General features: G+C 55.9%; 14 protein-coding genes across 14 annotated transcripts; 6 read left to right on the top strand and 8 right to left on the bottom strand.

The window, feature by feature from the left end:
• Positions 1 to 88: 88 nt before the first annotated feature.
• Positions 89 to 1,956, bottom strand: L969DRAFT_80513 (uncharacterized protein; the record flags this gene model as incomplete). The annotated part of the gene is made up of 8 exons (XM_014709365.1): positions 1,839 to 1,956; positions 1,710 to 1,785; positions 1,492 to 1,649; positions 1,338 to 1,436; positions 797 to 1,288; positions 649 to 749; positions 284 to 597; positions 89 to 226 (listed from the first exon to the last, which is right to left on the bottom strand). Exons 1-8 carry the CDS (start codon positions 1,874 to 1,876, stop codon positions 89 to 91), a joined length of 1,416 nt encoding a protein of 471 aa, XP_014564851.1. The 5' UTR covers positions 1,877 to 1,956.
• Positions 1,957 to 1,991: 35 nt separating this feature from the next.
• L969DRAFT_68069 (uncharacterized protein) lies at positions 1,992 to 4,235 on the top strand. Its single transcript, XM_014709364.1, has 2 exons — positions 1,992 to 3,733; positions 3,792 to 4,235. Exons 1-2 carry the CDS (start codon positions 2,021 to 2,023, stop codon positions 3,894 to 3,896), a joined length of 1,818 nt encoding a protein of 605 aa, XP_014564850.1. The 5' UTR covers positions 1,992 to 2,020; the 3' UTR covers positions 3,897 to 4,235.
• Positions 3,886 to 5,588, bottom strand: L969DRAFT_91137 (uncharacterized protein). Its single transcript, XM_014709363.1, has 3 exons — positions 4,546 to 5,588; positions 4,282 to 4,497; positions 3,886 to 4,234 (listed from the first exon to the last, which is right to left on the bottom strand). The coding sequence occupies exons 1-3, from the start codon at positions 5,521 to 5,523 to the stop codon at positions 3,944 to 3,946; spliced, it is 1,485 nt and encodes a 494-aa protein (XP_014564849.1). The 5' UTR covers positions 5,524 to 5,588; the 3' UTR covers positions 3,886 to 3,943.
• Positions 5,589 to 5,680: 92 nt separating this feature from the next.
• On the top strand, positions 5,681 to 6,758 carry L969DRAFT_26820 (uncharacterized protein; the record flags this gene model as incomplete). Its single annotated transcript, XM_014709302.1, has 3 exons — positions 5,681 to 6,119; positions 6,171 to 6,520; positions 6,572 to 6,758. The coding sequence occupies exons 1-3, from the start codon at positions 5,724 to 5,726 to the stop codon at positions 6,756 to 6,758; spliced, it is 933 nt and encodes a 310-aa protein (XP_014564788.1). The 5' UTR covers positions 5,681 to 5,723.
• A 70-nt stretch (positions 6,759 to 6,828) lies between these two features.
• On the bottom strand, positions 6,829 to 8,476 carry L969DRAFT_55356 (uncharacterized protein; the record flags this gene model as incomplete). The annotated part of the gene is made up of 8 exons (XM_014709362.1): positions 6,829 to 7,172; positions 7,228 to 7,577; positions 7,632 to 7,736; positions 7,789 to 7,895; positions 7,942 to 8,058; positions 8,115 to 8,228; positions 8,285 to 8,359; positions 8,438 to 8,476. The coding sequence occupies 8 exons, from the start codon at positions 8,474 to 8,476 to the stop codon at positions 6,829 to 6,831; spliced, it is 1,251 nt and encodes a 416-aa protein (XP_014564848.1).
• A 148-nt stretch (positions 8,477 to 8,624) lies between these two features.
• On the top strand, positions 8,625 to 9,607 carry L969DRAFT_91135 (uncharacterized protein). Its single transcript, XM_014709361.1, has 3 exons — positions 8,625 to 8,664; positions 8,723 to 9,449; positions 9,505 to 9,607. Exons 1-3 carry the CDS (start codon positions 8,642 to 8,644, stop codon positions 9,529 to 9,531), a joined length of 777 nt encoding a protein of 258 aa, XP_014564847.1. The 5' UTR covers positions 8,625 to 8,641; the 3' UTR covers positions 9,532 to 9,607.
• L969DRAFT_91134 (uncharacterized protein) lies at positions 9,589 to 10,896 on the bottom strand. Its single transcript, XM_014709360.1, has 3 exons — positions 10,776 to 10,896; positions 10,620 to 10,652; positions 9,589 to 10,571 (listed from the first exon to the last, which is right to left on the bottom strand). The coding sequence occupies exons 1-3, from the start codon at positions 10,828 to 10,830 to the stop codon at positions 9,655 to 9,657; spliced, it is 1,005 nt and encodes a 334-aa protein (XP_014564846.1). The 5' UTR covers positions 10,831 to 10,896; the 3' UTR covers positions 9,589 to 9,654.
• A 75-nt stretch (positions 10,897 to 10,971) lies between these two features.
• On the bottom strand, positions 10,972 to 13,039 carry L969DRAFT_55472 (uncharacterized protein; the record flags this gene model as incomplete). The annotated part of the gene is made up of 2 exons (XM_014709359.1): positions 10,972 to 12,937; positions 12,996 to 13,039. 2 exons carry the CDS (start codon positions 13,037 to 13,039, stop codon positions 10,972 to 10,974), a joined length of 2,010 nt encoding a protein of 669 aa, XP_014564845.1.
• A 222-nt stretch (positions 13,040 to 13,261) lies between these two features.
• L969DRAFT_91132 (uncharacterized protein) lies at positions 13,262 to 16,966 on the top strand. The gene is made up of 3 exons (XM_014709358.1): positions 13,262 to 14,059; positions 14,107 to 16,629; positions 16,678 to 16,966. The coding sequence occupies exons 1-3, from the start codon at positions 13,445 to 13,447 to the stop codon at positions 16,783 to 16,785; spliced, it is 3,246 nt and encodes a 1,081-aa protein (XP_014564844.1). The 5' UTR covers positions 13,262 to 13,444; the 3' UTR covers positions 16,786 to 16,966.
• On the bottom strand, positions 16,894 to 18,041 carry L969DRAFT_97486 (uncharacterized protein; the record flags this gene model as incomplete). Its single annotated transcript, XM_014709357.1, has 3 exons — positions 16,894 to 17,188; positions 17,237 to 17,881; positions 17,938 to 18,041. 3 exons carry the CDS (start codon positions 18,039 to 18,041, stop codon positions 16,894 to 16,896), a joined length of 1,044 nt encoding a protein of 347 aa, XP_014564843.1.
• Positions 18,042 to 18,098: 57 nt separating this feature from the next.
• Positions 18,099 to 19,319, top strand: L969DRAFT_97485 (uncharacterized protein; the record flags this gene model as incomplete). Its single annotated transcript, XM_014709356.1, has 7 exons — positions 18,099 to 18,262; positions 18,317 to 18,381; positions 18,432 to 18,476; positions 18,529 to 18,980; positions 19,026 to 19,100; positions 19,154 to 19,243; positions 19,284 to 19,319. 7 exons carry the CDS (start codon positions 18,099 to 18,101, stop codon positions 19,317 to 19,319), a joined length of 927 nt encoding a protein of 308 aa, XP_014564842.1.
• On the bottom strand, positions 19,242 to 21,609 carry L969DRAFT_279374 (uncharacterized protein). Its single transcript, XM_014709355.1, has 6 exons — positions 21,102 to 21,609; positions 20,944 to 21,052; positions 20,607 to 20,895; positions 20,455 to 20,559; positions 19,842 to 20,405; positions 19,242 to 19,787 (listed from the first exon to the last, which is right to left on the bottom strand). Exons 1-6 carry the CDS (start codon positions 21,428 to 21,430, stop codon positions 19,348 to 19,350), a joined length of 1,836 nt encoding a protein of 611 aa, XP_014564841.1. The 5' UTR covers positions 21,431 to 21,609; the 3' UTR covers positions 19,242 to 19,347.
• A 91-nt stretch (positions 21,610 to 21,700) lies between these two features.
• L969DRAFT_91128 (uncharacterized protein) lies at positions 21,701 to 22,427 on the top strand. Its single transcript, XM_014709354.1, has 2 exons — positions 21,701 to 22,029; positions 22,089 to 22,427. Exons 1-2 carry the CDS (start codon positions 21,789 to 21,791, stop codon positions 22,325 to 22,327), a joined length of 480 nt encoding a protein of 159 aa, XP_014564840.1. The 5' UTR covers positions 21,701 to 21,788; the 3' UTR covers positions 22,328 to 22,427.
• L969DRAFT_68040 (uncharacterized protein) lies at positions 22,108 to 23,752 on the bottom strand (the record flags this gene model as incomplete). Its single annotated transcript, XM_014709353.1, has 7 exons — positions 22,108 to 22,628; positions 22,678 to 22,810; positions 22,868 to 23,004; positions 23,056 to 23,162; positions 23,216 to 23,257; positions 23,316 to 23,433; positions 23,582 to 23,752. The coding sequence occupies 7 exons, from the start codon at positions 23,750 to 23,752 to the stop codon at positions 22,476 to 22,478; spliced, it is 861 nt and encodes a 286-aa protein (XP_014564839.1). The 3' UTR covers positions 22,108 to 22,475.
• Between the last annotated feature and the right edge of the window lie 111 nt (positions 23,753 to 23,863).

The following is a 23,863-nucleotide window of genomic DNA, read 5'->3' as shown; positions in this document are numbered from 1 at the left end:
GTGATATCAAAGTTGACATCGATGGCGAGGAATGTCAAAGCTCGAACAAAACCTCGCGTGCACGTGTCACAGATGCATAAGTGAAAGACTACAAATGATGCTTGATCCCATGCTTTTTGGCGAGGCTTTCCTCGGCCTCGATCACCTTTGCAAGCCTCTCGTGCAGGTCCTTGGCTCGCTTGAGTTCCATAATGCCAATCTGAAGCGTATGGACCTCGTCGGGTCCCTGTCGATCGATCGACGGGTCAGCTTCTGCCTATGCTAGAGGAGAGCAAGTACATACATCTGCGTAGCGGAGGGTGCGGACACCTGCCCATGCTTGTGCGAGGTATGTGTCTTGACATATGCCCTCTGCGCCATAGGCTTGCATGGTTCGATCGAGCACCTCGCCGACCATAGCAGGTACGACGACCTTGGCCATGCCGATATCCTTCATGGCACCTTTCGCGCGGACTGTCATCAGATACTGTGAGCCATCAGTCGGTGCTGTGATAGAGCCTTGCTGGCCTTTGTCAATCTGATGAGCTGCAGTCAATACGAGCAGTCGGCCTTGGTCGATTTGCATGCGTGACTTTGCAATACCGGACACGATCGTACCTGGGATCAAGAGATCAGGCAAGCTCGGTGGCAAGGTTGCTATGAACTGACCATGCTCGTATAGATGCTTGCCGAACGTCTTTCGCTCGAGATCAGTCACGCGTGTGATCATCAAGTCCAAAGCGCGCTGGCCGATTCCGATCGCTCGCATACTGTCCTGATATTAGCCGAAGCATCAAATAGGCAGCGAGAGACGCACCAGTGATGGATACGGCCTGGACCAAGACGGCCCTGAATGACCTCGAAGCCGCGCCCCCATCCGGCGATAAGATTTGATTCTGGCACTCTGACATTGTCATAGAGGACCTCCATATGCCCCTCTGGTGCATCGTCGTAGCCAAAGACTTGCATAGGTCGAACGATCGTCACGCCAGGCGCATCGGCGGGGATCCAGACGATGGACTGCTGACGATGCTTGTTGCTGTTGTCGGGATCGCTCTTGCCCATGACGAGATGAACCTTGCAGCGTGGATCACCTGCGCCCGAGATCCACCACTTGCGACCAGAGATGACGATTTCGTTGCCGTCTTTGCGCAGGCTCGTTTGGATGTTGGTCGCGTCAGATGATGCGACGCCCTTTTCTGTCATAGCAAAGGCAGATCGAATCTCGCCACGCAGGAGTGGTTCTAGCCATTGCTTCTTCTGTTCGTCTGTGCCATAGCGTGCGAACACTTCCATGTTACCGGTATCACTGTGAGCATTTGTGAGCCTAGCCCGTCACGTATCGAGTGGCGACTGACGGTGCAGAAGTGTTTGTGGCCTGAGGGCCTAGGTGCCCTGTACGACCAAGAATCTCGGCCATGACCGCATATTCGAGATTTGTCAGCGGTACGCCATGGCTAGTCGAGGAGTGGTCAGCCATGTAAAGAGCGCAAAAACGCGGGGTAGGCGTACTCTGGGTAGTGTGCCTTGCTCAGGAACAGGTTCCAGAGACCGAGCGACTTTGCCTTGCTCTGGAGATCGGCAAGGATGGGCGGGATAGACTTCCATCTCTGTGACGGGTCCTTGGAGATCTGCGCATGGTAGATGCCCTCTGCTGGCGTGACTTCATACTGCAAACCAGAGACGATGTAAGTCTCTGCACAAGTATGAGATAGTAACCTAGAGCTTGCCTCGACGAAATCGACAACCTTGGCTAGCGTCTCCTTGCCAAAGTCTGAGAACTTGTCCTCGATCATCGCCCATGTCCTGTGTACTTTCTGTCAATGTGGTGGCAAGCAGACGCAAAGGTAAGAGCGCACGATGGCGAGATCATTCGTGTGACTGGATGTGCTGCCATCTTGCCACTCGTCAATCTGTGCGGAGGAAGGACGAGGTGATAGGGCACGAATGCTTTCTTCGGCTATGTGCCCGTCGCGGTCTGCCGAACCTCGATCGACTCCAGAGAGCTCCACGTCACCGCGTCACCGACTTCGAGCTCGGCATGGTCAGCAAAGGCGCTGTCCACCCTCCCTCGCCCAGTACAATCCGGGGTAAATCGGCCTCTATCGCTCTAGATCCCAAAGGCGAGCGGATAGCGTACTGCAACGGCCGCGGTATCTTCATTCGCTCACTCGACGATTCGTCCCCGACGCTCGCGTACTTTGGTCATGTCAAGGAGACGAGCGCAGTAGCGTGGTCGCCATCAGGCTTCTATATCGCTTCGGGCGATGTAACGGGCACTGTGCGCGTTTGGGATGCGGTAGGAGAGGATCAAGTGCTAAAGCTCGAGCTCAAACCTTTCGCTGGTCGAATCAATGCTATCGCCTGGGATGGGGAGTCAAAGAGGATCATAGCCGTCGGCGAGGGCAAGGAGAGATCTGGTCACGCTTTCTCCGTGGACACGGGCAGCTCAGTCGGCGAGATCATCGGCCATTCCAAGCCTATCAACGGTATTGCCATCAAAAGCGAAAGACCTTTCAGGGCAGTGACGGTGTCTGACGATTCGACTGCCGTACTCTTGAGCAATGTCCCGTACAAGTACACCCTCTCGCTCCAGAAGCATACTGGCTTTGTCAATTGCGTTGCATATTCCAGCGAAGAAGGCGGCAAGTACTTTGCCACGGCTTCATCTGACCGAACGGTTCTGCTATTCGATGGCAAATCAGGCGAGCTCATCGGTCCCTTCGATGGTCCGGATCGACATACTGGCGGTATCTTTGGCATCGCTTTCAGCCCTTCTGGACAGGAGCTCGCTACATGCAGTGCAGATGGCACAGTCAAGTTCTATAGCGTGCCTGAGCGACGCGTTATAGACACTCGCGAGATCAAGACAAAGCTCGGCAGTGCTGTTGGGAACCAGCAAGTAGCGCTTGCGTGGGTCAGGCCGGATCAGATCGTTTCGCTATCACTGTCAGGCGAAATCAATCTCATCTCGCGCAGCCCAAATGCAACAGAGGTCAACGCGCTGTACGGACACCAGAGGGGCATCACTGCACTTGCATGCGATGCAAAGGGTCGGCTCTTCTCCGGCTCGTACGATGGCCAGATGTACACGTTCGACCCTGCGGGCATCTGCGCGCCACTGGGTGGGTCGCATCACACAAATCAAATCGTAGGGATCGTCAGCGATAGCAAAGGCACGACCCGTTCCATAGGAATGGACGATACTCTGCGGGAGCTCGACAACACAGGCACAGGCTTCAGCTCGAACACCTCTGCGACCAGCGGACAACCCAAAGGCATCGCAGCTGGCAAAGACGGTTCGATTTTTGTGCTCACGGCCTCGACCGTCACACATATCACATCAAATAGCAAGGCAGATCTCTCACTGGACTACACTGCCACTGCTCTCGCAGCGCATCCGGAGAGCGGGCTGCTAGCTGTGGGCGCAGATGATGGCAAAGTCTACATCTACGACGCTGGCGGACACATTCAACCGCAGCTCAAACATACCCTCATCAACAATAGATCAGCCATCTCTGCGCTAGCTTTTGACCCTGCAGGATCACTGATAGCAGCAGGCGATGCAAGTGGCAAGATTCTCGTGTACAAAGCGCCCGACTTTGCTCTTGCAATCTCGCAATGGGTCTTCCACACTGCTCGAGTGCAGAGCATCGCATTCAGTGCAAATGGCAAGCATGCGGTCAGCGGATCATTGGACACCAATGTCATCGTCTGGTCTGTCGAGAAACCTATGCGTAACACCCAGATCAAGGTCAGTAGGCATTGACTTTGAGCGTAACGGCCAGCTGAGAGTCCTGATCTCCTGACAGAGTGCCCACCCCGGCGGTGTCAACGGTGTGGTCTGGCGAGATACAACGACAATCGTCTCTGCAGGTAGCGACGCTGCTTTACGAACCTTTACGTTGACGTTGTGACAATAGTGTGCAATAAACAACATGGTCATCAGTTTCGCGTCGGGCCATCATAGGATCCCACATTTGCGTCTGCGCTTGCCTGCCCAAGAGCGCGTCTTGATAGCTTCTCTGAGCGCGAGATCGAAGACTTCCCTAACGCCTTGACCTGTGCGTGCTGAACATTCTGCATAGCGTGCTCCGAGTCGCTTGGCAACTGCAATGCCTTGCTCTGTCGTGATGGGTGCCGTGCCTTGCGCTTTCAGCATCGCGATCGTCTGTGAATCTTTACGCAGATCGATCTTGTTCGCCACGATGATGAGCGGCACATCTGGACAGAAGTGCGAAACTTCCGGCGACCACTGTGCTGACTGTTAGCACCGCCTCTAGACACTGAGTCGATACTCGCCTTGTCCTCTATATTGGCCAGCGAAGCAGGATAATCGACGGCGAAACAGACGAGGATAATTGAGGCTTCAGGATACGATAGGGGTCGCAATCGATCATACTCTTCTTGACCGGCAGTATCCCACAGCATGAGCTCGATAAGTCTCTCAGAGTCGGCAGAGGAGGAAGGGTCTGGTACAAACGTGGCATAATTTTCAAAGATCGTCGGCACATATGCCTGCTCTTCAGATGAGCCACGTAACACCAGATCGATCCGGGAGCGTACCTCTGGGAAACGGTTCTCTGTATAAACGATGAGCAGACAGGTCTTTCCGCACGCTCCATCACCCACGACGACGACTTTGCGAGACATGACGATGCTACTCAAAGGCGGTCGCACGAGCTCTTGACGGGACTGTACGATTGGCTGAGATGCAGGCTGAGGACGGACTTGCTCCTTGGGTCGAACTGCTTCCGGGTCACGTCGACGTTCGCGAGATCGACCATCGTGCGAGCGCCTGCGTGTATCCTCTTCGAGTGGCGGAGCTTGCAACGTCGCCTGCGGCCAGTCGGGAGCCGACTGTCGACGTTCTGCTAGACGGTCGGATGGTAGTGGAAGATGCTCAGAGTACGGTCGTTGTTTGCGCTCGACTTGCTGGGGAGGAGGCCTTTCGTGTATCCGTTCCCGTTGCGCTGCATGCCTGTGATCGCTTTCTGCCTCCTTTGCTGCCTGCGAGAAGCGTTCAGATTGTAAGGGCTGCATGGCCTGCACACGTCCCGGGGCTGAATCCCTGCCAGGCTCGCGAGATGTGCTAAGAGGTGCAACAAAGTGATTCTGCTCAAGCTGCGGTCGCAGCCTCTCCCGGCGTTCGCGTTGCTCTTGCTGTGTAGGCGTCACAATCCGTCTGGAACATCGTTCGGGCTTGGAAATCTGCACGGTGAGCTGATCGCGAGACTGCTTATTGCTGACATCCTTAAAAGGAACGGCTGGCCCGATAGTCTGACCCAAGACTCCGCTTTCGTGCACGTCGGCAATGATGCTAGATGGCGGACGGACATGCGAGCCATAGTATGCGGATCGTCTTGGCTCAGACTGTTGCACTTTGTGGATCACTGGCTCCTCTCGCCTGGAATGCGTCAGGTTTGTTGACTCGGCGAGATATCGGTTTGTTGACGGTCCAATGGACCGTGAAAAGGTGGACGCCCCTCCGTCCAGTGCTGGACTATCATTGAAGTATGCACCGAGATAGTCATATGAGGCCATACTCGTATGCGGCGTTGATGATTGGCGCCTATGCGCGTTCCAAAGCAGCCGAAGTAGATCGTCTGCGAACCGCGTTCTGCGCGGGAGCTCAGCGCGACTGGCCCAAAGCTCAAATTCGAAAGCTGCTACGTCATCACGTCGCATCATTGCAAGAAGCGACCTCACAGTCAAAGCTCTGGTCTTCTGTCGCTCGGCTGAACATGTCGAACTCGGACGACTCGACATCGCGCATCACTCGGACCGCCAAGTCGAAGCTATCGAAAAGCGCTCAAGCAGCAGCGCAAGATGTCAACAAAGAGCTCTCGCAATATGCCTCTCTTGGCAAAGACTTCGCGAGCAGTGGCACTTATCTGTACCCCTTGCAAGGCATCCTCTACGCTGTACAGCATCCAGGACTGCTCATGTCTGTCAAGGGCGTCCTCGTCAAGTGCCTGACGGCGAGCACGATCACTGTCGTCTTGATGTTCATTCTGACCTATCTGCCTCAAGTCGGCATGCTGGCCTTTGTTTCTGGCCCATTGGCATTCATTGCGGCCGTTCCACTCGTACTCAGCGAAAGTGCGGCGATCATCACATTCATCTGTCGCGCATTTCTCGTAAGTGCACGCAGCATATAGTGCACAGGACTTGACGGTTTTTTTTTGCAGCTTGCAGATGCACTGGATCTGATCTTCGACGAAGTCATGATACAAAAAGGCCACTCTGAGCTTGTGTCGAACGGGCGACAGATCTCTGGTGGCAGAATAGGTAAGAACAAGGTGCAGCAACTGGGCAAGAGCATCATGAAGCCACTCAATCGCTTCTCGCTTACCTCAATCTTCCGCTATGTCATCACCTTGCCACTTAACGCCATTCCTGGCATTGGTACAGCACTCTTCCTGCTCTGGAACGGCAGCAGAAGTGGACCGTCATACCATGAACGGTACTTCCAGCTCAAGGGCTTGAAGGGCAAGGATCGGCAAGACTTCGTCGCAAAGCAGAACGGCGGTTACACCGGGTTCGTCTATTTTACTAGCTCGTGTGGTTTAGACTGACAGGCGCTTGGTAGATTCGGTGTGGCAGCGCTCTCGCTCAGCTTGGTACCCATCGTATCGATCCCTCTGCTCTTTACAACTCAGATCGGTGCCGCCTTATGGGCGGCCAATCTCGAGTCGAAGCTCAGAGACGGCAAGCCAGGCAACGTGGAGCAGGAGACGCAAGCAGAAGTGCAAACAGAAACCCGCACAGAGCTATAGACTCGCGCGCAATCATGTGTACGCACTAATATTATGCAAACTCACGAACGCATCAGGCATGCATCCTGCTCTACAGACGTTGGATGATGATAGCCGACGAGCCACCGCCGCCGTTACAGATAGCCGCTAGCCCGTATTCGCCTGCTTTGAGCTGGTGAGCCAGCGTGACGACGATGCGAGAACCGCTAGAGCCGATGGGATGTCCTAGCGCAACCGCTCCGCCCAAAACATTGAGCTTGGATGCGTCGAGACCGAGGATCTCTCTGTTGGCAATAGCAACAGCTGAAAAGGCTTCGTTGAATTCGAATCGAGCGATATCAGAAACAGAGAGGCCAGCTCTCTTGAGAGCGATCGGTGTCGAAAGCGAAGGAGCGATGCCGAAGTCGACGGGAGCGCAAGCAGCGTCTGCCATAGCTATTGGGTTGTCATCAGCTCTGTGTATACGAACAAAAGGATACAGCGGGCATACAGATGATCTTTGCAAGAGGCTTGAGGCCGAGCTCTTGCGCCTTCTCTTCGGACATGAGCACAACAGCGCTGGCGCCATCGTTTAGGTTGCTCGCGTTGGCTGCAGTGACGGTACCACCGTTGGGCTTGAAAGCTCCGCGAAGTGACTTCATCTTATCGGGTTGCACCTTTTTGTAGTCTTCGTCTTCCCGAACTGTGATAGGAGCTTTCTTATCTGGGATCTCGACGGGCGCGATCTCTGCATCGAATGCGCCCGACTTCCACGCTTCCGCGGCTCGTCTATAGGACTCGATCGCGTAATTGTCTTGGTCTTCGCGCGTAATCGACTTTTTGCTCGCGAGCTCTTCAGTGCTGCGGGTCACTCCATCTCAACGTTCGAATTGGTCCGCAGAACAGGATACGTACCATGAACCCATGTGAATACTGCCGTATACATCCCACAGGCCGTCTTTGACGATGGCATCTTGCGCAGACTGATGACCAAAGGCAGCATTACGAGGAAAGTAGAACCTGTGCCACAACCTACTTCAGTAAACGACCATTCCAGAACAGTCGTACGCACGGAGAATTGCTCATTGATTCCATACCACCTGCCACCATGATGTCTCGCTGGCCGGTTTGAATGTTTTGACTGGCAAGCATGATCGCCTTCATGCCAGACGCGCAGACCTGCACAACACTGAGCGCCAATTATATGTTGCGCGCCTGAGCGTACTTTGTTGATCGTGGTAGCTTCGGTCGATTCCGGGCATCCTACTCCGATAGCGACTTGTCGTGCAGGCGACTGACCAACGCCAGCTTGCAATACATTGCCCATGTAAATATCCTCGACCTGTTCGCAGGAGATGATCAGAACGGCAGCTCAGATATGGACCAGGTTCGGCAAACCTGGTCTGGCTTGATGCCGGCCCGCTCGATAGCAGCCTTGACGGCTACGACGCCGAGCTGAGGCGCTGTAAGCTTCTTGAGGCCGCCATTGAACGATCCAACAGGTGTGCGTGCCTGTCACTCGCGCTCAGTCCTCTTCGCGTATCTCACTGATACGGGAGCAGGCATACGGCAGAGACGAGGACGACTTGACGGCCAACAAGGGGAGTTGCGCTGGTGTGGGCGCCGTTGGTGAGAGCGGGAGTCTGTGTTGCAACGTGTCAGCATTGTATATAACATCAACAAAGTCCGACAGCTGCTGTGCTGGCTGTCGTTCGACTGACCATATGTGCAATTCGTCGGGTGGCTTGTGCCAATAGCATCCGCTTCTAGCGATAGAGAGGCTCCTTGGAGGAACACGTCAGATGTGTCGGTGTCGCGCGACTTTGCGCGTCCTTCGAAGTGACGTGGCCCAAGCGAGATCGTGAGAAATTCTGTTCAGCCGCATCCACTCGCGAACTTACGAGTGAGCCACAAGTCTCGACAGCATGGCGGTAGGAAAGAACAAGCGGTGAGTGCCTCGCGGGCAATCTGACTACGAGCAGGTGACTGATGGGGCATGTTGGCAGACTGTCAAAGTCAAAGAAGGGCTCGAAGAAGAGCAAGGTCGATCCTTTCTCACGAAAGGATTGGTTCGACATCAAGGCGCCTTCGATGTTCGAGACTCGCAATGCCGGCAAGACGCTCGTCAACCGAAGCCAGGGCATGAAGAACGCAGCCGACGGTCTCAAGGGACGGGTCATCGAGCTCTCTCTCGCCGACTTGAACAAGGACGACGAACAGTCCTTCAGGAAGATCAAGCTGAGAATAGACGAAGTCAACGGCAAGAACTGTCTGACCAACTTCCACGGAATGGACTTTACCTCTGACAAGCTCCGCTCGCTCGTGCGAAAGTGGCAGACTCTGATCGAGGCTCACGTCGACGTGAAGACGACGGATGGCTACCTCCTCCGCCTGTTCACCATCGGCTTCACGAAGAAGCGCCAGAGCCAAGTCCGAAAGACGACTTATGCCAAGTCGTCCCAAGTCCGCGCGATCCGTGCAAAGATGTTCGAGATCATGATCCGGGAGTCAAACTCGTGCGATCTCAAGGAACTCGTCGCCAAGTTTGTGCCAGAGGTCATCGGCAGAGAGATCGAGAAGTCTTGCCAGGGCATCTACCCGCTCCAGAACGTCTACGTCCGCAAGGTCAAGATCCTCAAGGCGCCCAAGTACGATCAATCTGTCCTCTTTGGTCTGCATGGCGAGTCAACTGGATCTGGCGAGACTGGCGCCAAGGTCGGCGCAGAGTTCAAGGTGGGTCGAGTCCGTGTTTGCGTACGGGCACATGCTGATGTCTTGATCCGCGCAGGAGCCTGCACCGCTGGCAGAAGTCTAAACTCTGGCCAGGCTTAGGAGGACCACTCGCCGCAAATCTCTCCGAGCATTGTAACATTGCAGGCTTGCTCAATGACTGTTCTTCTCCCGATCGAGCCTACTCACAACATACATCACACGCGGACTATACACATTTGTGAACCTGCTCGAGCGCTCGAGCTAGAGTGAAGATCGTCTCTGCTGAACTCTTCAGCCGGTCTGCGTCGTCGTAAGTGGCCAGCAAGGCTGCTTGCTGGACGATCTTGGCGCGTATTGCCTCGCAGGCTGCAAGCAGACTTGGCTCACCGCTCGCTTGTGAGAGAGTATCTCGCGCCATCTGCGGCTGCACGTCGACCCGCTGAGTCTTGCGCGCTCTGTCTTCGATGGGCCTGATCGCAAGGGGTCTCGTTTCTGCAGGCTTAGCAAACCCTCGCTTCTTCTTGCTTGTCTGATCGTCTTTGCTCGTTGCCGTCGCCGCAGACTTCGTCGCCTCGGACGATCCGGCTTGGAAGGCTTCGTATGCTGCCATATCGCTCGCCTGAAGGTAATTCTTTTCACAGACGACGCAGAAACTTCTCGGATCTCTCGCTGGCGTCTCCCCCTCTTTCTGAGCGGCTCTCTTTGGTCGAGCCATGAGAGGAACGCCATAGCATGACGTATCAGGACACGCATCGCCGAGCATGATCCATCCTTTGAGGAGCAATTGGCCAATAGCCTCACTTGCGCGGTCAGACTGAGCTCGCCGGAGTGCTATCTCTGTCGCCGAGAATTGCACGAGCTCGGGCTCCTCCTCATCGTGCGTCTGACCTGGCGCAGTTGAGTGAGGTGTGGGAGGGGTCGATGCGCCTGAGCGGAGATCCTCAAAATCGCCCAGTGCAGGCAGACTCGGGGCGGGAGAGACAGAGGCTGAGGTGGAGGCTCTTTTGTGGGCGAGTGTTGGCACGACGGATCCCGAAGCTATCGGCTGGGGACGAGAGGAGTGTCCGTCCACGGGTGGCTCATCACATCTCGCACAGAACTGCTGACTGGCTTTCGTCATGAGGGGTACGCCTGGGCATCCGGCTGTGTCCAAGAGATCAGCTAGGCCCGGTAGAGCGTCGAGCGACCTACGCTTGCTGCAAATACGATCGCTGAGTGTCCATCCTGCACAGACACAGCATCAGCCTGCATGCTCGAGCGTTGCCATGAAGCAGGGGACCGTCTGCAAAGTAGGACATGACTCGTATGATCCGATGCGACATGCCTCTGCTCTGACGAGAGACTGACCTTGCAGCATGTAGTGGCCAAGTGTCGATGACACATCTTGTAGCTCAGAGGCCATAGCTCCCGAGTGTATGCGACTGAGCCTGAGCGTAGCGCACTTGGACAATCTTATAGACGATGACGCGACGATGGCAGAGCTGATCGTGGTCAAAGCCGAACCTCGTCCCAACACTCATGATGCATAGATATTGTGCACGAATCAAGCAAATACAGCAGTGAAGGCGACGACATTGCCTTGTCGTTCCTGAAGTGGCGTGATATGTAGTCGAGTCCACTTGGTCGTGTAGTCTGCCTCTCTGAGCAACTTTGCCTGATGGAGGCATTTGACGCCAACGGATTCGATCGAGTAAGGCTTGCCGAGCATGACTCGACCAAGCACAGTTCGTCGCATGGCTCGCGTGGCCTCTTTGGTGCCAGCTGTCAAGAGCGACAAGAGATCTTTATGGACATATCGGGAAAGATGGGCATTATAATCTGTCTGCCCGAGATATTGTAAGAGCATAGGCGTCAGGAAGAGAACTTCGAGTTTCGTCTTGATAGGTCTGAAGACGAGCACGCGAGTGTAGGCAGACTCGAAGCGTTCGATCTGTTGATCGATTGGCAAAGTGGTAGCGCCAAGCGAAGCTTCCGCGCCGACGATGCCCTGCTTGGGCGTCATAGTGGCCGAAGACACGTTGCGCTTGCTGCGACCAGTGCTGAAGATACGAGAAGCTAAGGTCTTCCTCGGCTGGACAGCATCATAGAGCGACTTGTCGTCATTGCCGTCCTGATAGAGCGTGCCAGCTGCAGCTCGCTGACTTGCCGAACGATAGCTCTGCTTTGCCGACATACCCGAAGCCAAAGCAGAATTATAGGCGACCATCGTCGGCGAAAAGCTGTTGTTACCGGTGGCAGTATTCGTGGCCTCTGCTCCGCCGAGCAGGAAAGCGTTGAGATTTCCCTTGTTGGCAAAGCTGGAACCAACGTCGACTTGGCCGCCAAGGAAGTAAACGATGTCGCCTGACTTTGACTTCAGTGGCATGATGGTCAGCAAGCAGTAGAAAGGTTGGCCTGATCGCCTGTAGTTCAGGATCAATTCGCTGCAACCTTCGCCACGGTTGAGCGCATCGCGGATCCGTCCCACCGATTCTTGCGAGGACGATGGACCTTGCAAGAAGCGACAGTTCCGTCCGCAGATCTCTTCGCGCGTGTACCCAGTCAGATCCTCGAAGCCAGGACTAGCCAAGACGATAGGATGATCTTTGAGTCTCGGATTCGTCAAACACCAGCAGTCGCCTAGCCCGGAGCTATTGCCTTCTGCGTCGAGCCGTAGCTTGCCAAGTTGCACATGCGCTTCTTGCACGAGCTTGGCTTTCACGAACGCCGGAAACTCTGAGGCATACATCTCTTGCAGAATCTCAGACTGCGCAATCTGGAAGGAGGATTGCACGGCTTCGAGCTGTAGCAGCGTGCTCGTGACTTCCTTCTCGGCTTCCGATGTCAGATGGACGGGCAAGGGCGCGCCGTCTTGAACGTAGAGATGCCGGATGCCCGTGGCGCCCAAGGAGAGTTGCGTGAGCAGGCGCGCAAAGACGGCCGCGTCCCAATACATGTCAATTTTGCCAGGATGTCCCCTGTTGGTGATGTACCACTCTCGAAAGCGATGCCGTCCCAAGGGATCCTTCAGCAAATCTTCGAAGATCTGTAGTGACATCATGGCAAGCAGGCCAGAGTTGAGCTCTTGCTGTACTTTCGAGATAGGTAGCGCTGTCATGTTGGATTCGCCGACCTCGGGCAGATTATCAGTCTGCGTCGGAACAGGTGCAGCCGTGGGCGCCCAACTGGCCAGATTTGACTTTGTCTGATCGTGCTGTACGATAGTTCGAGGCGCGGGGAAGAGTTTGCTCGTTGTCTCGTAGGGCACGCTCTCTCTGCGGTCTGGTGTGAGCTCAGCTCCAACATCTTCGACCGAAGAGGCGTCTGTATCGTCGCGAATGTCTGGGGCGACGTATGGATCTTGGGCAGACTCGTACGAGTCGTGAAAGCGTTCCCGAGTGGTTGTGCTGGAGGCCGTTGATTCTGCATGCTCTCTGGGCAAGCCGAGACCGACAGCAGAATCCCTCGAGGCTACTTTGGTTGAGGCGCTCGAGTCAGAAGCGACGTAAGGAGAGCCTTGGCTCGAAAGCCTGCTTCGAAGGTAGATGAGCCTTTGATGTGACTTGTATCCACATTCTCGCGACTTACGCCGGCAGAGCGTGCATCATGGAGGCCATGAACTGTGTGTCCATGGTGGTCAAGCTGGTGTATATGTGGGTGTGATGACAGTGAGATGTTATACAGTGCGATCTCGTCCGATGCCGTACGATCAATGGCGAGCAGACGGAAGTCGAGACCAAGTGCGCAATGGAGGCAGAGATCTGCCATCCCGCGATCAGACCGATCACTTTGATCGACATGATCGGAGGTGGCCCATTGCGGCAGCGCGAGTCGAAAACACGCGCGGCGACCGTGGACAGTGTGCTGGTTCGCCTTTTGTCAGATTGCCCATGGACCTCGCAGCGTCCCTGGCGGCCTACCGGTTCGGTACAGAACCCGTGGCGAGCACATCCAGACTCCCTACGTCAGCGGCCAGCGATTCTGATCACTTTGACGACGCGCGAGAGGATTCCCTCCTGCCAGTTGGCAACGACGCTATGACAGGGAGCAACGCATCCTCGCCCACAGCCTCATCACCTCTGCTTCTGCTGCTAGCACGTCTCGGTGACCCGCATGAGCGCTTGACATACGTTCGCGAATTGCTGCGATGCTCCAGCGAGACGGCAGACAAAGGCGCCCAGCTTGCCCTTGTGCTGTTCACAATCCACTTGCTAGCAGAGATACAGACACTGCAATATGCGGCTGAAAATGCTGCACAGCCGGCGGCGGCACCACCTCGACATCGACGGAGCTCTATCGATCCGTCTGCGCCCAACGCCGTCGTCAGGCGTCGCGCAAGTCAAGCTGCTATGCGTGGTAGCATGTCTGCTGCAACCTCACTCGTCGGCCTCGGATTGGGCGCAAAGCCATCGGACAGTATGCCGAATCAGGCGATCGCAAAGCTGTCCGGCTTGGAAAGTCGCCGGCGCTCGTCAGTACGCTTAACGCCCATGATGCCTGCTGCTGGACGCGTGGTGAATGGACACGGCCCGTCAGAGTCCAGCTCGACATCTTCAGAGAATGATCAGGGCGATACGTCTGCCCGGCGGAACTCCTTGCGACCGGTCAAGCACCTTCGATACGCGCTTTGGCGTCAAGTCATTACCCAATTGGTGCGCTCGCTTACCTGCTTGATGTCCTCGGCTGACCTGCTACCCAGTATCTCTCCCCGACAGCGCTTTTAACTTTGCCAGCACAGGTCGCGCAGGATCCTGCCGTTATGGCGGTCTCGCAAGCTCATACAAAAGCAACCAGAGTCGAGATGCTACAGGAGGCGTGTTTCGCCTGCCTTCGCTACGTCGCGCTAGCGGACAAGGCTACCCTTGAGGTTGATCAGCAGCCTGGCAGCCTATGGGACTCATTTGGCACGCTTTCGCTGCCAACACTGTCATCTGCTACCCATCACGAGCTTCACAGGCTCGCCGAGCTGCCGACGCCACAAGCTAAGCGAGCCATCATGATCAATCTCCTCGCTTCTCTCGTCTCCATGCGAGAGTACGGCTTTGGCCTGCAATCGTCTCGAAAGCGATCGGCGTTTGATCTGAAGACGCTCCAGACCGCTGGCATGGTCACCGGCGATACCACACCCCGGCTGACGAATTCCGAGAGTATTCCGAGCTTGCCGAAAGAGGATGAGTCTGCCATCTGTGCGTTCCTCAACCTTGCGACGGATAGCAATGCATCAGAGCGCTACCTGAGCACGCTGCTCGCTGATTCGCTCAATCGCGGAGTCGGTCGCAGACCGAGTCGTGCAGCCCTTGCGCCTCCAGATGCAGACGAAGGCGACGATGAGCGCGAAGAGACGGTAGAGCCATGTCAGCCACGCGCGCCCACTCCAGCGCTATCGGACATATCGACAGAAGAGGCAACCATCATGGAGCATTCTGTCGCGACAGAAGCTCGACGGCAGACTGTCAGCGGAGACAAGATGCGCTGGTTCTTTGGCGAGACGCCAACGGGACTCGGACCCGCTGCACAAATCACCGATCCGCGAGAGCATCGCCGGCGGCACTCGTCATACTCACTCTTGACGCTCAAAGTCAAACCGTCAATCAGCAACATTCGCACTGAAACTGCCGAGACAGGCGCCGTCACTGTGACGCGTCAGACTTTTGTGACAGAGGACATCTCTGACCTCACGCCTTCATCCAAATCACACTTCCGCCACAGCATGATCCAAATGCCGTCAGAATCTCCCATAAGCGAGCTTGCCGTCTCGACGTCGACGACAGAGCACAGTCTTTCGAGTGCTCTTGATGGCGAAGAGGTTGCACTGCTTCATGCTCAGCATGAGCGAAGTGCGTTCAGCGACAGCGAACTTATTAGCACGCCCAAGAATCGCCGCTCATCCGTCGCTTCGAAGATGCCTTCGCTCGGCAATATCAATAATGCGCAGCCCTTTGCTGACTTGGCGATCCGTCAAGCTGTTGATGCGACACCACTTGGCTCCACCCTCATGCCTCCTACTGTAAACAATCTCGATCTAGCAAGTCGCCAGGTCCTCGTGAAGCGCAGTCGTAAGTTGCAAGATATGCTCGGAGCGACACTCAATGAAAAAGCGCATAATGACCTTGTCAGTTCGGCGATGCCGGCAAGCCGTCAGCTTCTAGATGTTGATGCTCTCGAGCACCCCGAAGGCGGAAATACGCCGATGGGACCATCGTCTGCTTCGCCGGCCTTCCCACAGCGACAATCGCTGGACAACCCCGTCCGGCCCGCTGCCGTCAGCAAACATAGTTCCTATTTCTTCACGAGTTCGGAAAGCGAGGACTTTGCCAGTAGCGATGCCATGTCGCGCAATTCGTCTGCAGTCGGCTCGACGACTGACTACACTTCGCCCGAGATCGGACGCATGAGGGACACCAAAGACCTCGACCCGTGGTCCTGCGCACCCGGCGACTTCACCCGTGCAGAGCAGCTGCGTGCTCGTGAAGAGCGCCGGCGTAAGCTCAATAAGCTTCAGCGGCTGCTTGGCGAACGCGTGCCGGTCTCGCTCGCCCTAGGCTATTCTGCACCGCTCACGCCGCGGGAAGAGAAGCGAAGAAGTTCGGTCATGCGGATGTCGACCCGTCAAGTCGGCGCAATGCTCCGACGGACGAGCTCGCGTCTCGGTGTACTCAAACGTACCGGCTCGCGCGACAGTCTCCGCACAGGCAATCGTAGTGACCTATCGGAAGACGATGGCCAGATCGGGAGCATGAGTGATGGCGGGGCTCCTAGTGTGGGTGACCTGCTGCGCGCTCAGAAGCTTGAGAAGATCTTGGGCAAGATGCCACCGGCCGGCTATTGCTACGGTCCTCGCTCGGCAGGTTCTGGTACGCCTCGTCGCACGCGCGGCAGCAGCTTGGACGAGAGCGACGTGACCGAAGATGATGAAGAGAGACAAGTGAAGCCGATGTCACGTCAAGCGTCTAGACTATCGGCTTTTGGCTACATCACAGCATCGTTAGATTGGGCTACGCAGCACGATACGAGCTTGCTTGACGATGCGGCAAGCATTTACGGTACAGCGGATTCGACTCTTTCGCCGTCGACGGCGGACGAACCTTGTAAGGCTTGTGCTAGCCCGCTCGTGTCATCGGAGGAGACGCATGAGCGGCGTCACGACGTCCTTTGCAAGCGTGCGGCGAAGTTGGCAAGGTACTTTGGCACTACGAGCGCCCTGATGACCAAAATTATAGACGTAAGTCAATACCTGCTTCTGACGTCGTCGAGCTGACTTGCAGGGCAGGACATCGAAGCAGATTTGCGCGATGAGGATGAGATGGGTATGATCAGTCCGGCAGAGTTTAGCACATTGTCAGCTCAGATACAGAAGCTCAGACTGAGAGCGGTCTAAGGCTGCGCAGGCGCGTCACACAGTGTTGGCTAGCATTGCAATATAGACTGTAAAGGGCCATTCCTTTTGCAACTCGCGCTAGCAGATTGTGATTGCAGCAATCTAGAACTACACTGCTCCCAGAAAAGCATCGAGCATGGCGAGCCTGCCGCGTATCATCTCACGCACGACGGGCAACGACGCCTTGGCGTGGTCTTCCTGCATCTGTGCTTGTTCTGCCTGCGCGAGGTTGGCCAGCAAGTCGCCGACCCGCTGGTCATTGTCTGTAGAGATGTCATCGCGCTCTCCAGCGATCATGCTGAGCCATGCATCATGCTGCTCGGTGGCGCAAAGCAATCTGAGTGCGACGAGCAATCGCCAAGAGGGTGCTATGGTGCCGTCCACCCAGTCAAGGGTGTAGTCACTGCATTGCTTATGAGCTGCGAGCGATAGCACATACGTGTGGACAAACCCAAGATAGTGGTGCTGCCTTAGCACTTTCACACTTGCTTGCTTTTTGTCGAGGAGCGACATGACACGGGCAGTGAGGTCGATGCGCTCGTGGGGATTACTGCTCTCGATGAAGCCATATTCTGCCCAGAGCGTCGCCTGATCGTGGCCGCCATATTCAAACACGATTTCTTCTCCTCGCTTGACCGGCCGCGTCAACTTGAGCTCAAAGTGAGCATGATCGTATTTGACAGTCGCATTGGCGCACGTCGAAGAATGGTTGGCCATGTCGAGCAGAGGCACGAGCGTGAAGTTCTCTTCGTGCGCTTCGTAGTCCAAGTCTAGCCATACACAACGAGAATTGACACAGAGCCAGGCCCATCTGAACGCGTCAAAGTCGATGATCTCATCATCATTGTGGCTGTCGACAGCATGCCAGTCCTGCGTGAATCTCTTCTGCACATCTGCTACCGGGCCGCATACAAATGCTGGCAGTGACTCGAGCGAGGGCTGTGAAAGCAGAGGAAAGCTTGACAAGTCGCGAGGCAACGACTGAATGAACGGATCGTCGCTGTCACGCTGCCGAGCAACGTACAAGCTCACGAGCTGAATCGTATTGAGGTCGGGCCGGTCGAGCAGCAGCCCGCATTGTCGAGCGTGTACGAGACTCGTTCGAGGGATCTTCAGAGCACATTCGCCGGCAGCGAGATCCTGAGTGGCTACAAGCCCCCGCAGGCCGGCTCCGTTGGCAGACAGATCGACTCTGGCATCTCGCGCTTGTAGGCCGTGCTCGCGCTCCAGATATTCGACGAGAGCCGTCCAGACATCGGGCATGCGTCGACAGCGTCGCGCTAAGCGAGCAGAAAGCGCTGTAGGCAAGCCGCATGACAAGAATTTGGGTCGATGGCTGCTTCGACCTCTTCCACTACGGTCACGGCAATGCAGTGCGACAGGCCAAGGAGTTCGGGCAGGAGCTCTACGCCGGCGTGCACTCTGACGAGGCGATCACACTCAATAAAGGTCCACCTGTCATGACGCTGGCCGAGAGGTGCTCTGCTCTCAAGATCGACTGTGTGCCCAACTGACGACTGTGCATCCATAGAGCCTGCTTATTGTCAGCGTGTCGCTGGGTGGACTGCGTTGTGCAAGATGCACCTTATGTCACAGGCGCGCGATGACCTCATCGCTTTCCTCTGGAACTCATCCGACTCAGGCAGAGATTCCTTTCGTCAAGCAACATGGCATCGACTTTGTCGTACACGGTATGTTCCCAGCCTCGTGCTGCGGCACGCCGTTGAAGGAAAGGAAGTATAGGCGACGACGTGTCTACCGATGCGGATGGTCTGGACACCTACAGGTTTGTCAAGCAAGCAGGCATGTACAAAGAGTGCAAGCGAACGCAAGGCGTCTCTACTACAGATGCAATCTCTCGCATCCTACAAGGCAATAGCAACGAGACGCCAGATGTCAATGCATTGACACGCGTCGACGCGAAACTCCTGCAAGCTTTCGCAACGACCTCTCCGGCCGAGCAGGGTATAGCAGCCTATCTGCCGCATCAATGTGCACAGACGACGCTAGGAGAGGCCTTGCAACAGTCGCGCGAGGAAATAGACGCACTACAGATCGGCGCTACCCGGCTGCCGACACCAGACGAGACCATCACATGTCTCTGCTCGAGCTGGGACCTCTTTTGTGCACAGGACGTAGAGCAACTTGCCAGCTTGCGACCATCATACACTATTCTGGGCATCTGGAGTGCTGAGGTGAGTGAAGTAGCTTCCGTGCTGCTGAGGCTCAATGGGTATCAGGTCACAAAACGCGAGACTGGCTCATATCCCGTCCTGTCACTGCAAGAACGAGCTCTCGGAGCTTTGCAATGCAAAGTGAGTCATTACATCTTTGCTCTTGAGCTCATCTGATAGGGCGAGAGCATCAGTACGTAGATGCCGTCGTCATCTCTCTTGACCATCTCTCGCCGCCCTCTTGGCTCGGTGTCGAGCCACAGGCCATCAAGCCGAGCGGAATCGTGCAAAGACGAATAGAATCGCAACGAGTTGCTCTGGAAGAGCGGCAACGTCGCAAGCTCGGCAAGAGCGTTGTAGAAGCTGAGCTCCGAACTCAGTCGAGTGCTCATTTGCGAGCATGAGGCCCGACAGTCGGACTGGATGCAGCATAGCTGATGTTGTAACGCCTCGGCTGCACGTAGCTCGTCGGCGGAAGTTGACGGATTCGCGCGCCTTCTTTCTCGGCCGCATTGTCGAGCGAGAAGGTACGAGGGGCATGAGTAGGATTGGCAGGCGGAATGTACGCGCCACTCGTAGCTGCAAATGTGCCAGTATTGCCTATGATCGGCTGGCCTCTTGCTTGAGGTGGTGCAGTGAGCACCGAGTCTGGGAAGGCACGCTGGAGATGCTCGCCTCCGAGCAGGCCGTGTTGCTCCTCGCTCGCGTCTATAGATTTGGGTATGTAGATTGCTTGCGCCCTGCGCAGGCTTTCTGCTGACGGTATGAGCGAGTCTTGCGAGCTGCAGATCGAGACGAGGCTGCCTAGTGAAGCTAGCAGATATTTCGCTACGCCCACAACTGGGTCAGCGCTCGCAAAAGGGTCAGAAGAGTCCGGCGCACCTTCTCTGGCCTCCTGTTCGGTCGCAGCTAGTTTGACCGGAATGTGTATATCATGATTGCGAGCTTGTGCGTGGAGTCGGTTGAGCTGAGCGGCTTGCAAAGACCTCAATCGACCAGCATTCTCGACCAAGCGTCGAGTGATCTCTTCTTCTTCTGCCATATCTTCCACAGCTTCGATGATGTCTCTCGTGTTCAGGCTGTAGCCCTCCAGCAATTGAGGATCGATCTCGCCAGGGTCTTCTATCGCAATAGGTTCGATCGCTCTTGACGAAGGTCCGCTGGCAGGTCGATGCCTTGCCTCGGATGCTCTTTGCCTGCTCATCAAGCGTTCTAATTGCTGTCCGTAAGACAATGAGGCACCGGCAGAATCGTAAGAGGGCGCGAAAGAGGCAAATGGATCGTAGTAGAGCATGTTGGGCTCTGACAGCTTCGGCCTTATGAGTTGTCGCGCAGGCGCAAGACCAGCCGAGAGAATGCTCCCGAGCGTTTTGTGAGGCTGAGATGGTTTCAGCTCGTCATGCCGCGTAGGGCCATTGGCGATCTGGACGACATCTGTATCTTTCACTGCAGCCGACTGAGCTTCGTCGTCGTCACATAAGAACAAGAAGCTTACGTTCTGCCAGCCGGAGCACGTCTTCCGGCGTGAGCTGAGCAGGGCCAGTGTAGACGTCTGAACGGCCTGCTACGGTACGATGGAGCATGTAATAGGGCAATCCCTCTGCTTTGCCCATAAGCAAGATTGAGCGCTCAGCCGTCAGTACGCACGATCTGGTGAAATTGGTCGAGCAGATAGATCCCGTTGTAGAGCATCGTTGAGGATACTGCGAACGGTCTCGCTGAACGTCGTCGTGAGATGGAGGACTTCGCCCTCTCGGCGGTATTGTTCCAGTCGCTTCTGTGCTAGCTTGGGATCGTGACTGGATCCAGCATTGTGCTGAGCAAGCGTGAGTGGAGCTTCCTCTGCCTCCTCTGATCGGCCATCCCCGCGTTTCTCATTGATCGTCAGAGTCGCTTGACGCGTCAATATAGCCTGACAAGCTCGTCCGACGACGGTCTGCTCTACTCCGTCAGCTCGTGCTATCCCTGAGACTACCAAGCTGACCATGAAAGAGTCAGCAGTGAGCTCATGGTCGAGTGCTTCCGCCAGAGTGGCGTAAGGGAGCTTGTCCGCGTGTCGTAGTCGTTCGTCGAGTATCCCTATCGGATCGATGCTGCGCTCCCATTAACTGAGCACCCTCGACTGATCGTGGTCATACGTACTTCCGCATGACAGTGATCAAGCTCTTGCGCGTTCGCGATGGCAGAGCAGCGCTACCATCATCAGGTATCGCTTCAAACAGGGTCTCTATTTCTTCCTCCTTCAGCTTGGGTTCTATCTTTGTCCCCGCCGCCGCTTTGCCACGCGTTCTGCGTATCACGGGTGACTTGGACCTTGCGTCTGCAGCAGTACCATTTGTCGCGTTCCGTTTGGCAGGTGTACCGGGCGAGGGTGAACGCCCCTTGGGTGTTGTTCTCCTCCGCTTGCCTAGCGTGGCAGGCGAGCCCTGAGCGGAGGTCGAGTCGGCTACCGTTGATGAATCGGCCGCCATCTGATAAGTAGGGAAGGGGCGGGTTGTCAATGGACTGATATTCCAATGTCAATCTCTTTTTCCGTTTGATCGCTCCTCCTCGGCGGCCGGCAGAAATTCGACCAGACAAACTGTTTTCGCTCGATTTTGCGGCGACGGCTGATCGGGACGCAGCGAGACTGATTGCGTCCTCGCGAGACGTGATCGAGCTCACCGGTCAACTGATCCAGAGCCGGCCTTGCGCTGCGCTCACCGACTTCTCTCGCGCCTTCGCTGCCAAGCTGGGCGTTCCTTGGACAATTTCAAGTTTCGCCAGCCAAAGTCGCGCGCCAGACGGTTTGCACCATCGAAGCCAAAGTCGGGCATCCTCTGGCTGGCAATGGCAGCAAGAGCAATCATCCATCGGGCAAGGCTCGCAAGCCTACCTCAACCGGGCTTGTCAAGCTTCGCCCTACCCTGTCACAAGCTCGTGTTTGAGTACTCGGAGAGCTGGGCGAGCAATCGTGGCTTGAGAGATTTCCTCGCCAACGACGTCGTCGAGTTTGCCCGGAGCGTACCTTCTGTCGAGGTCATCGTCAAGCAACGCAAAGCCGGTCATCCCATCGTTCGGGGACACTATGGTACGCTCTAGCCGCCTCCCCTGCTGCGGGCCGATGGTCGAGCTAAGCGATCGGCACAGTCAATGGACGAGATAAAGTCATCTGCTTGAGAGGATTGGAAGGAACGGGAGTACAGCAAAAGGTCAAGCTGCTCGTCGATGCGTCGGGCCAGAAGCTGCGTAGGATAAAGGCAGAGCATCCTGTCCAATCGACCAACGAGAGCGTGAGGGGAATGTGGTCCGCCTTTCACACGCCGCTGCCTTCAGAATCATCAGGCAGGCAAATGCGAAACAAAGGTCCACGAGCCATCGCTCGATGAAGCTCCCTAGATCATGTATTGTCGATGTTGTTGTATTGTCGTAAGCGCGCAAAAGAGAGGGATGCACGCGTAAAGAACTACAACTTTGGCTTCTTCTCACGGACGCTCGAAACTCGTCGGTATACTTTCAGTTTGCTCGCTCGGTAGCTCACTTTGAGGCAGAAGCAGTTCTTGAGGATGTCGTTCCCGAAGCTGACGATGGCCGGGCGGTCGAGCTACCTGAAGTAGAAGCAGAGCCTGTGGTAGGCGCAGAGCCGCTCTGCTGCTGTACTGCGATCACGCTCTCGGCGTATCGTATGATCTGCATGCGCACGGTCAACGCTTGATTGAGCAATGTGAGAGGAGCATACGATATCGCGAGCGGCATTGACGCCCCGCTTGACAGCAGGCGGACAGTTGGGGTTCGCCGTCAGATGATCGAGCTGTTGTGAGAACCAGGCGAAAGCATCGCGCGTCTGCGGCGACAGATAATATCTGAATCGTCTGTCTCACTCGCTCGTCAGTCGATCTGGCCGCCATGGAAAGAGCGTGATCACGAACAGAAAGTGGGCATAGACGATGGGAATAAGGAAAGAGTTCTGGAAAGTGAGAGCGCCCAGCGTGACTTGTGCCATGACGCCCAGCTCGACAAAGCTGACGAACAACATGGCGTGCTCGTAATTCTTCTTGACCCATGTCTAGCGATGCCTGCATCAGCTATTGCGACTCCCACGAGCATGCAAGCTGACCTGAATGGACTTTGAGAGATTGGCACCGGCCGAAGCAGGCGATGCATCCTTCTTACTGCTCGATGCCGCAGGAGGCTTTGGCAATAAGATCGTTCGTGCAAACGTCACTGTCCAACGCGTCAGCATTGCTCCCTTGCTGTGGTCAGTAGGCCGGACTGACGAGTGTGGAAGAGTGAAAAGGTCGCAAAGGGGATCAGGCTCGCTGCAGGCATCCTTTAGCAGTCGAGCGGGTGAGCTGCTCAGGCTTGATCTGAGCGTACCCTGGATTGGCTTGTTGAAGAAAAAGTAGAGCGCGAGCAGGAGATACTGGACGTTCTCGTCGAGCAGGGCCCTCTGGATGTACGCCCTATTGAGAGAGGGTATGCCTAGCGATTTATACTGTCCATGCACGCTATCATCAACGACCGCTCTCGTGAGGATAGGTGAGCGCTCCGTAGAAAGAGTCACACGGTCAGCCTAGGCGGTGCTCGTCGAGCTATAGAGATCCGAGAGGGGGATCATCCGAGTCGCAGGAGGGACAGCTTACGACGACGATGCCCCACGAGACGAGTGCGCCCGAATAAGCGAGGTAGTAGGCCCGACTGGATCGACCGTTGAAGGTGATCAGTCCGAGCAGGATCGTCAACGTCGACACGAGAACGAGAGCGTGTCCTGCTGCCCAGACGGTGTGGGGGGCAGAAGTAGATGACTTTGCCATGGCTGCACACTCCTCCTCTCTGGCTCACTCTCTCTCTCGTCGAGCTGGTCGGCGCCAAACTCGTTTCAAGGCCGGATGACGACGAGCTATCTCGCAAAGGCGCGCGACGCC

The sequence above is a fragment of the Mixia osmundae genome (genome assembly GCF_000708205.1).
Source record: "Mixia osmundae IAM 14324 unplaced genomic scaffold scaffold_16, whole genome shotgun sequence".
Taxonomy (NCBI): Eukaryota; Fungi; Basidiomycota; class Mixiomycetes; order Mixiales; family Mixiaceae; genus Mixia; species Mixia osmundae.
Note: the sequence above shows the minus strand (reverse complement) of the source record. Positions and strands in the feature narration are given on the sequence as shown.